At 35.3% G+C, this 10,424-nt stretch overlaps 1 protein-coding gene across 1 annotated transcript; it reads right to left on the reverse strand.

The window, feature by feature from the left end:
• Positions 1–1,278: 1,278 nt before the first annotated feature.
• LOC128777625 (ankyrin repeat domain-containing protein 26-like) lies at positions 1,279–9,931 on the reverse strand. Its single transcript, XM_053904366.1, has 4 exons — positions 9,820–9,931; positions 8,353–8,581; positions 2,779–2,824; positions 1,279–1,377 (listed from the first exon to the last, which is right to left on the reverse strand). The coding sequence occupies exons 1-4, from the start codon at positions 9,924–9,926 to the stop codon at positions 1,358–1,360; spliced, it is 402 nt and encodes a 133-aa protein (XP_053760341.1). The 5' UTR covers positions 9,927–9,931; the 3' UTR covers positions 1,279–1,357.
• Between the last annotated feature and the right edge of the window lie 493 nt (positions 9,932–10,424).

A 10,424-nucleotide genomic window follows, 5' to 3' on the forward strand; every position in this document is an offset into this window, starting at 1 on the left:
AAAGACATTCCACATTACTGGAATTTACTCGTCAAAAGGTTAAAAGTCATGAAAGTCGAGGAAAGACAAAGGAACTGTTCTGGAGTGAAAGAGACTAAGACACACAATTCAATACATGGCTCTAAACAGGACCTTCCTTGGTATAACGTATACGTATACTACAGATAAGTGACCAAACTTAAAAAGAATTATGAGGAATAAATGATAGAATTATACTGAACCCTTGAACAAAAGAGTTTTAATGGGTGCACTGACTACACACAGATTTTTTTTTTTTTTCAGTACTGGAAATGTAATTTCTTTTATAATTTTCTTCATGGTATTATTTTCTTTAGCTTACTTTAAGAATATAGTATGATACGTATAATATACAAAAGATTACTGGTAGTAGTAGTGGTTAAGTCTTTGGGGGTCAAAAGTTGTTCATGGCTTTTTGACTGTGGGGGGCGTGGTCAGAGCCCTTAACCCCGTTGTTTAAGAGTCGAGTGTATTAGAGTTAATGTTCTGATTGTGAAGGTTGTATGGTAGTTATGTGGAATGTACTGACTTGTAGGATTTAAATGCTACAGGAATCAGGCATCCCATTAGCAGTTTACTTGCAAATGGCTCTGGGGCGGGGGGGGGGAGTTTTTTTTGTTTTGTTTTCTCTAATTTTTCTTGTCTCTAACTTTGTTTCCAAAAAGCAAATCAAAAATAAATAAATGAATAAATAAATAAATAAATAAATAGAAAAGTTGAAAAGCCTTAGGCAAATCTTATTTCTCCATGTGGAAAGAGCTACGAATCAGTGTTTACAATTAAAATTATAGATAGGTTTTATGGTAGTATAAAAAAAATTGTAATATGTACAAACATTGGCAATAGCCATAGCAGGAATATATCAACATAATGTCTAAATCTTTAGGCCCACATATAGTCATAAAAATTGGGAAAAACAAAAAGCCATCCATGAACACTACTGAAGTATTAATGACAACTTGGTTGTTTGGGTGCTGTTTAAACCGCTGGTAGTGGAGCAGTCTGATGTATGTAAAACCCTCTAGTGGTAGTTTCCACGTACAAAATGTGCTTAAAAGTTAATGAGATGCCAAGAAACATAGTTTAAAATATTATAAAGATTTTCATTACACACATATGATACAAAAACTTTTTCCTTTAATCAAGATTTTGCCATATAGTGTGTTCAATTGGGAAGCAATGAAAATGTTTTGTAAGCATCCAGTAAATTTTTTCTATTTATTTTTCAAATTGTATAATTTTTGTTCAAAATCTGTACATATTCTCATGACGCTTTCCATACTGGATCTTGATTTAGAATTGAATCATCAGTAGATACTAAAGGATTTCTACAGGATCCTCATTCAAATTTGGTAGCAGCTGAAAAGGAAAAGAAAGAATTATCTTCTTTCTCCAAAATACTTTTCACTACAAGTGATTAAAAAAAAAGAAAAGAAAAGAAAAGAAAAGGAAAGGAAAGGAAAGGAAAGGAAATAGAAAAAACAAAGTTGGGGCCTTTATGAGTGTTAAGAAAAATGAAAAATACCTACGTACAACTGCAATATGAAACCCAAGATTAGTATTAAATATATTTTGCTCAGGGTTGCACACTGAATTAATTGCTATTGTGGATAAATGTCAGAGTTTCTGTTTTTTTCATTACAAGATGAAAGTACAAGATGAGGACACAGTCCACCCTGAACAATCATAAACTATAAACCGAAAAATCAAACAGGCATTTCCAAACAGAGCCAAGTATACAGATGTAAGTGACAGGTATGAAACACAGCACTACTGGAACATACGGAAGGGACATCCCAGCTTTGTGTCAATATTGTCTGCTCTTTGGTGAAGGTGATATGTCAGCTGATACCTGAAGGATAAGGAAAAAGTATGCTAGGTAGAGGGAAGAAGCACATACAAAGAGCTAGAAGTGAGGAAGAACACTTGTGCAATTAATTATGAGTAGTTTAGTTTGACAAGGCGCTAGAGCAAAGCAGCAGAGTAGGGCAAATAGTGAGAGACAAGGCTGAATAATCTGGCAAGAAGCAAACTGATTTGGGTGTTTTCGTTCCATGCTAAGGAACTTGAAGTTTTACCCAAGGGCAAAAGCAATGACAAAGTCAATGAGTGAAGATTGAAACCCGTTACCTGTCAAGTGACAGCTATATGACCTCTAATTACTTAACCAAGCATTACTAAGACGACTTTGGCTTTTTGGGTCTTCTATCACTAGCAGAAACAACAATTTGATAAAGCACACCTTTTCTGAGACTTGTGCAGGTTGACAGTTCCACAGGGATGGCACCAGTGAAGGAAGATTGTCGCCAGAAATAATAACAGATATATAGACTTAGGGAGATTGAAAAAAACTTCTTTAACGTTTATTTATTTTTGAGAGAGAGACAAACCACAAGCGGGCAGGGGCACAGAGAGAGGGAGACACAGAATCTGAAGCAGGCTCCAGGCTCCGAGCTTTCAGCACAGAGCCCTCTGTGGGGCCTGAACCCACCTGAGCTGAAATCAGTCGCCCAACCGACTGAGCCACCTGGGTGCCCCTAGACTTGTGGGAGATTTTAAAAGAGCTATGACACATGAGGACTAAATGAGGAAGAAGTGTGTTCTTCATTATGCTCATGCTTTTACATTTTTTATTAGCTATGTACAAAAAAATGTGAATGTAGCATCTATTATCCAAACAATGGAAAGGGATGCCATTTACTATTTATAGTTTATTTCAGAAATCAATGATATCTAACTTCATACATTTTGGCAACATACCTTCTTCTAGTGCTCTGGTTATTCTTTTCTCCAACTCCCGCTGCGTCTGAAATAAGCCAAATATTATTTAGAATGTGTAAGGTAAACAAAAGTCATTGTAGGAATTATATATAGCTTACGACATGTGGTCTTGAAATAATACTTGTAGAGATTAAACCAAAGTTAGGGATTGCTTAAATAGGAAGACAATCACATGAATAAAATAAATTCCTATTTTATTTTAGTTTTAGATAATGGAGAACAGATACATACATACATACATACACACACATACATATATGTACATATATGTATATATATATGTGTGTGTGTAATATATAATACATATATATTACATATAATATGTGTATAATACATATATAATGCTATTTAAGCGAATCTGATAAAAAGCACAATTAATATTGATCTATTGAATATGTATAATCTCTGAAAGGTGATGTTTGATCTTACTGGTACAAAAAAGTTTAAACAAGATTCATATTGTATACTGAATTATTACTTGGAAATGATTAGAAAAACTGCCATTTGTGAAAGTTTAATCAGGTTTTTACCTTAATGAATTGTTCCTTAAAATGGGCTTTCCATTTTTTCACTCTTAGAAAAACAAAATTTGAAGGAATGCTTTTTGCTATTAGTTTTTCAGGACTGACTCTTAAATATATATAAAATGAAGAAAGTGGGACTGTCATACTGTCATGTGGAAATTCTATTGGCAAAAATTTGAGTAAAAATATTTTGCTATCTGTATTATGACTAAAACACTTATTTCTTTTCATATGCACACAAAGATTTCAGAAAATCTCCTTGAAGAAAGGAAAAGTAGAGGGTTACAACAGTTTTCAAACTTAGCTTCTGATTTATAACTTTCTCAATTACAGATAAGGAAAACAGTATAAAATTTTCAATTGTAACTTTGTTTCCTTTCTCCAAATTAGGACCAAGTTTTGAAACACTTGACTACAGGTGACCCTTGAATAACACAGGGGTTGGGGTACATTCACAAACCTGTATACAATTTTTCATCCCCCCAAAACTTAATTACTAATAGCCTACTGTTGACCGGAAGCCTTACCGGTAACATAAACAGTCGATTCATACGTGTTTTGTCCAGTAGAATAAGCTAGGGCAAAAAATGACATTGAGAAAAACGGAAGGAAGAGGAAATACACTTACAATACTGTACACTATCCAAAAATAATCCATGTGTAAGTAAAGTAGACCCGCACAGGTCAAAACCATGTTGGTCAAGGGTCAAGTGTATATTACAACTGTTCCTGTCTAGAATGTTCTTATTTAGATCTTCCTTAGACAAGTTAGCCTCTCCCTGAATGCCCCAATCTGGCTCCAAAATAGTGTACTGAACATAGTCAACACTGTGGTGATAAGGATTCCAATGTCTTTACAAATTTGGGTGTGAGGACAAATGTTTTAGCTGACATGTTTCCCAGTATTTTCAGAGACTGTTTTCCCTAATACCTTTTTTTAATTGGAGTATAGTTGACATACAATGTTACACTAGTTTTTCAGTATACAAATTCAGATTGGACAATTGTATACACGATGCTATGCTTGCTACCGTACGTGTAGTTACCCTCTGTCACCATGCAACATTAATACAATATTTTTGATGATATTCCATATGCTGTATTCTTCATTCCTGTGACTTATTTACTTTATAACTGCACCTCCCCTCTAGCAACCACCAATTTGTCCTCTGTAGTTATGATTCTGTTTGTTCACTTGTTTTGTTTTTTTATATTCCACATGTAAGTGAAATCAGATAGTGTTTATTTGTCTTTCTCCGATTTATTTCACCTAGCATAATACCCTCTAGGTCTATCAATGTTGTCACAAATGGCAAGATCTCATTCTTTGTGATAGCTGAGCTATATTTCATTGTATACATACTACACATTGTCTTTATCCATTCATCTCTCCATGGACACTTAGGTTGCTTCCCTATTTTGGTTATCACAAACAATGTTTCCACAAACATAGGGATGCATACAACTTTTCAAATTACTGTTTTCATTTTCTTTGGGTAAATACGCAGTAGTGGGATTCATGAATATCTATTTTTAAGTTTTTGAGGAAACATAACACTTTTTTGACAATAGCATTATATTCGGGCCTTATAAAATGAATGGGACAACATTACTATACCAGACTTAAAAATTAATAACTTAATACCAGATGATGGGGGAAGGCTTTATTCAAACAATTTTGTGTTACCATTAATAAATACGATATAAAATATAAACCACGTTTTTTATATGACATGACTTAAGGAGCTACCAAGGTAATGTTGCATCTTTTCCCCAAAAGCTCTTTTCCTAAATATTTACCTCTGTGACCTTTATGTTTATTTCTAGGTAAAAACTGTGTTTCAGTGGCGAAAATAGCTTTCAAGTCCATGAATAAGAACACGTGTACTTTTATGTATACCTTTCCATTGATCAGAAATATAAGAGGCTGAGAAAATTATACACAGAAAAAATATATATCAGCAAATTTTAATTCAAAGAACATTTTTAAAGGATTTTTAATTAGAAGGATTTTCTCATTAACTGTTAGCATTCAAATATGGCCCATAGAAATCTAAGGTTCGGTTGGGGGCACTGCAGGATTGAGGGACAAGGAAGTCACAGCCGTAGTCTCCATCTCTCCTTTAGTTAGACAGCTCTACTTCTCTCTGTTTTACACAATATAGTTTAATGCAAAAAAAAAAAAATACATTCTATTCTTTGAAAAAAAATTATTTTGAAGGTATAAAAGTCACTAATTTAGTCAAAGTCCCGAATTTTGCGTAATAGACAAAAAGGGCTCAGAGAGAGTGTACTTTGCCTGAGGTCATGAATCCAACTAGATGCAGACCAGGAATACACGTGTGGTCTTACCAGGCCTAGAGTTCTATGCCCGTTACTTCCTCATAGTCAGGAAAAATACGTGTCTTTTAAGTATAACTCAGAGAAAATGAATACATAAAACTTTGTCATGTGGCTCAATAATGTTTAGGTATGAGGCCCACAATAGTAGCTCTAAAACTAAATTACAAATTTTAAAGTCATCAATAAAAATAAAGGAACAGAAATTATGTTAACTCCTTTTAGTAGCAGTCAATTTTTAAGCACAACTTTTTTAAACCACAGGACAGAGAACTCGAAAGAGAAAATCTTTAGGTGAAGCAAGCAAGCTGAAACTGAGGAAATTCTTCCTGAAAGAATTATTTATTTCTTCCAAAGAAAATTTGGTTTATCAAAATCAATCAACAAATGAGTGAACCCATGGTGTGGTTATTTATAGCAAAATTTCAAACCCAACACAGATTTCTCTTTCCCATCTAGCATGCTTTTGCCTAACCTCTCATCATTCGTTGGTATGTACAAAAGACACAATTCACTTTATTTATAATTTAAATCCAGTCAGAAATTATAGGTGAACCTTCACGTCTCACTTGTGGACTTATCTCTACCCCTCCCTCCCGACGGGAAGGGAGAATTACCTAACGGGTGAATTTGGGAGAAGGAGCTAAGCAGTGCTTACGTGTTTCTGAATCTCCTCTTTGAAAAAGATGTGCCTGCCCACAGTAACATGAATTTGGGTCTGCTCTCAGCTCTGTGGTAAGCACCCGGCCCCCGGGGTGGGGGTCAAGCAATTGTTTCCTCAATTTACAACTGTGTGGGGAAGTGCCCAATTTAGGAGGAAGTCCAAAGTGGCTAACATAACCTAAATCATATCCTCCAATTTGTTAGTGTGTATTAGTAATAAAGCTACTAAGTTTCTCTCCATCTCCCTGTCTCCTGTGTTCTGAATTTAGAACGAGAAGAGCAGGGTTACTTGCCGCCTACCCAGTGTCACCTGTCACAGCTCCACCGAGAAAAATGACTAGACAGCACTTACAGAAACATTCTCTTCTTCCTTGACTTCATAACTAACGTACATTGTTCAAAGGCCACGCCAACTCGAAAGAGAGAAAAAGTTGAAAGGAACCATTTTAGGAACAAACATAGAAAGTCAGACAAACTGAGGACACAGAGGAGTACATCTGAAATGAAAGAACATGACAAAAGAAGAAAAAAAACTAAGTGAAACAGAGATAAGTAATGTACCTCATAAAGAGTTCAAGGTAACGGTCATAAAGATGCTCCGTGAACTTGGGAGAATGAATGGATCCAGTGATAACATCAACAAAGAGATAGAAAATATAAAAAAGAACCAATCAGAGCTGAAGGATACAATAACAGAAATGACGAATACACTAGAGGGAATCAACAGCAGATAAGAAGATGCAGAAGAACAGATCAACAATTTGCAAGACAGGGTAGTAGAAATCATCCAAGCCAAAAAAAAAGAGAGAATTTTAAAAATGAGGCTAGGTTAAGGGACCTGTGGGAAAACATCCAGTGTAATAATACTTGCATTCAAGGGGTTCCAGAAAAAGAAAAGAGAAACGGGCAAAGAACTCATTTGAAGAAATAAAAGCTTCATTTTAAAAATTCAAATATTTGTTTGATTTAGCTATTTATAAAATGCTCTACAATCGCTCAGCAAGATATTTTATAAAAGTTGAAACAAAGGTGGTATAAGTCAAAAAAAAAAAGGAAAAAGAAAAAAGAGTGCCATAAGTAAGAAAGCAATTAAAGATGTATTCTCATGTAAGAAAACAGCAAATCTTTTAACTTAAAAGAGAAATTAACCTTTTTAGTGTTACAAGTTGATTTCATTCATAAAAAGGACTTACCGTGGATTCTTTTTTTTTTTTTTTTTTTTTTTTTAAGTAGCCTCCATGCTTAGTGTAGAGCCCAATGCAGGACTTGAACTCATGACCCTGAGATCAAAACCTGAGCTGAGATCAAGAGTTAGACGCTGAACTGACTGAGCCACCCAGGCACCCCTATGGATTCTTCTAAATAGTAAACATTCATAGGTCGTTAAGTGTTTGGAGGACGATCATTCACTGACACACAGGGGTGCAAAAACTGGATTATAGCAAAACTTTCAAATGTTTATGAACCACTGCCAACTGAAAATAAGTCCAAGCATCTGAGTGTACCTGCGGTTAGCAGGCAATAACATTTACTTTCTAAAATCAAATTTAAATGAAAGCTTTTCAAGAAATTTAACATGGGTCAGTCTAGTTATATTTACTGAATAGAGTTAATGCTAGGTGTCTCTTGTGGTGCACCTGGGTGGCTCAGTTGTTTTTAGTGTCCAAATCTTGATTTTGACTCAGGTCATGATCGCATGGTTTTGAGACTGAGCCCCACATTCGGCTCTGTGCTGAGCATGAAACCTGCTTGGGATTCTCTTTCTCCCTCTCCTTTTGCCCCTCCCCTGCATGCACTCACTCATTCTCTCGCTAAAATAAAATAAAAATTAGTATCTCTTGGAAATGAGAGATCAAGGGACTAAAATATATATATAAAATTTACCTCAGTTCTTTCTTAGCACATATAATTATGACTTTTACTTCATATGTATTAGTTACTTAAACAACTCAGAATTTCACCAAATTAAAAGCAACTATTATATCAGATATCTGAAACCCAAACTAAAACAGATAATATAACTCACCTTCCACAAGGAAGTCTCCCAGTAGTCATATGACGGCCGTGGGTTTAAGGTAGGAATCACTAAGTTCCCTCTTGGAGTAAGGTTTCCATTGAGCACTAAATTATTTTCAAAATGTCCACAATAAGGTGGTTCCAGGCCTGGGCTCACACTAAGGGTCCTGAGTAAAGTTTGGTGCTGCTGTCTCTCCTCAAGAAGTTTTGTATTGCTCTCTGGCAGTCTCTCCTTAGCCCTGTGAAGATTAAAAAAACACAAATACATTTTCTTTTTACCTAAATCTTTCCTAAATGACTTACGTTAAGTTTCCATAATAGTAAATAGCATTTGCCTTTGAACAGTGTTTTAACACTGAACATGTGACAGAGCACACCTACTATCTAAAATTATACTTTTAAAATTGTTCTAAAGAAATGCTTATGATTCCAGGGGGATTCCTAACAATTCACACCAGGAAAGGGAGAGAAGTGGCTATCAGTGATGTACATGGCTTAACAAATAATACTTGCTGTCTTCTGGAGTGGCTGTACTGACAGGATCCTTCAGGATGCCATTATATATACATACTTATATTTAGGCAACCTGTTCACAGATATAAAACTAAACCATCCCTCAAAGACATTTTCAAGCCTTTGCTTTCACCACTCTTGTACATTTCACTCATTATCTCAAAGAAACTGAGCATCTGACACTGACGAATCATTGAGACCAACAATCTCTAGGGGAGATAGTAGATGGCAGAGGTGTGATCAGAAAGAACTAAAACAGCTACAGAGGCAATTAGCTTATAACAGTCACCAAGGCACTGGAGGCAGAATCTGCCCTTTCTGTCTTCCGTCTTCCACATGCCTCCCTCCCACCATGGTGCTCTTTTTAGCCACTCTGGGAATTATGCTACCCTTCAGCCCTGTGCGAGTCTTTCTGTATTTCACCTGGATGCCTTTATGTAAAGTAGAAAAAGCATAAAGGATGCTTTGTCTCAAGGCCCACTCTAGTAATCATACCAAAGATCACAATCGAGAGAATAAATGTACCAAGCTGCCAGGATGAGTAGTAGTAGTACTTGACCTTTTAGGTTAAAGATGTAATCTTCCAAAAAGAAACTCATCGACATTTCTATTTAGGGTAATTCTGACAAGCAATTTTATAATAATATGCTTCTAAATGAGAAAGCTTCAAACAATGCACTTAAAGACTAGCAGATCCGATCGATGGAAAATATACAGGGCGGGGGGTGCGGGGGGGGGGGGTGGGGGAAGAGGTCCTGTAAAAGCGAAAAAAAGAGGAGGGATGCAAACTGTCCTGGACTAACATTTCAAAGGTAAGTTCACTTAGAAACATCATTTTCCAAAATGACACCATCTAGTTGGCTTGCACTTCCTACTCATCTCATGATCTTGGCTCCACAGACATTATGCTGTGGAGGCAAATTAATAAGCTAAATTTCTTGTCTATGATTCTCTTTTGACTTACCTGTTCAGCTTATTTCTCAAGGACTTTCTAACTTTTAATTCTTCTAGGTAGAGTTGCCTGTAGGTTTCCAACTCTGTTTTAGTAGAATCTTCTTGAGAAGTCTTCATTGTAGAGACCTATTCCAGATCTCTAATTCTAAGTTCCATTTAACTTCTCGCTGAAGCATGAGCATTTTCTCTTAACTGGTCCAAGTGTTCTCAAGCTGCTGCTTGTGCCTAAAGCAAATTAACAGGATAGTTTTAAAATAGCTATAATCTGAATAATTAATTATACCTGTTTCCTTTAGTTCGGAGTCAATGATTCAGAGAGCAATTTTAAATGAAAAAAAGCTCAAGTGTAAAATATTTATCATCAATGTCAACTGAATTAAATATGATTTATAAAATTAAAGTTCAATCATTCTTGTATTAGTATTCACGCAATCTGATAATTCAAATAATAGAATCAATGACAAAAATTTAGAAGTCAACAATAAACTTAATAATCCAAGTACAGTGCAATTTTTAAATCATAATTTTTCTTTTCCTCTTAATAGTGAGACTAGTTGTTTAAACCATCATTTTTTCTTATCCTCTAGATTTAGTAGGAATAACGATGAAAACTGA

This window comes from Panthera pardus, unplaced genomic scaffold (genome assembly GCF_024362965.1).
Source record: "Panthera pardus isolate Hobbes unplaced genomic scaffold, ASM2436296v1 HiC_scaffold_1, whole genome shotgun sequence".
NCBI classification, from domain to species: Eukaryota; Metazoa; Chordata; class Mammalia; order Carnivora; family Felidae; genus Panthera; species Panthera pardus.

What these genes read in the sequence shown, in the direction of transcription:
- LOC128777625 (XM_053904366.1), bottom strand. Translation starts at nt 9,926, where the DNA reads ATGAAGACTTCTCAAGAAGATTCTACTAAAACAGAGTTGGAAACCTAC. An exon ending in TTGAGAAATAAGCTGAACAG is followed by an intron (nt 8,582 to 9,819) that starts GTAAGTCAAAAG and finishes TAATCTTCACAG; the next exon opens with GGCTAAGGAGAGACTGCCAG. An exon ending in AACCAGAGCACTAGAAGAAG is followed by an intron (nt 1,378 to 2,778) that starts GTATGTTGCCAA and finishes TTTCCTTTTCAG; the next exon opens with CTGCTACCAAATTTGAATGA.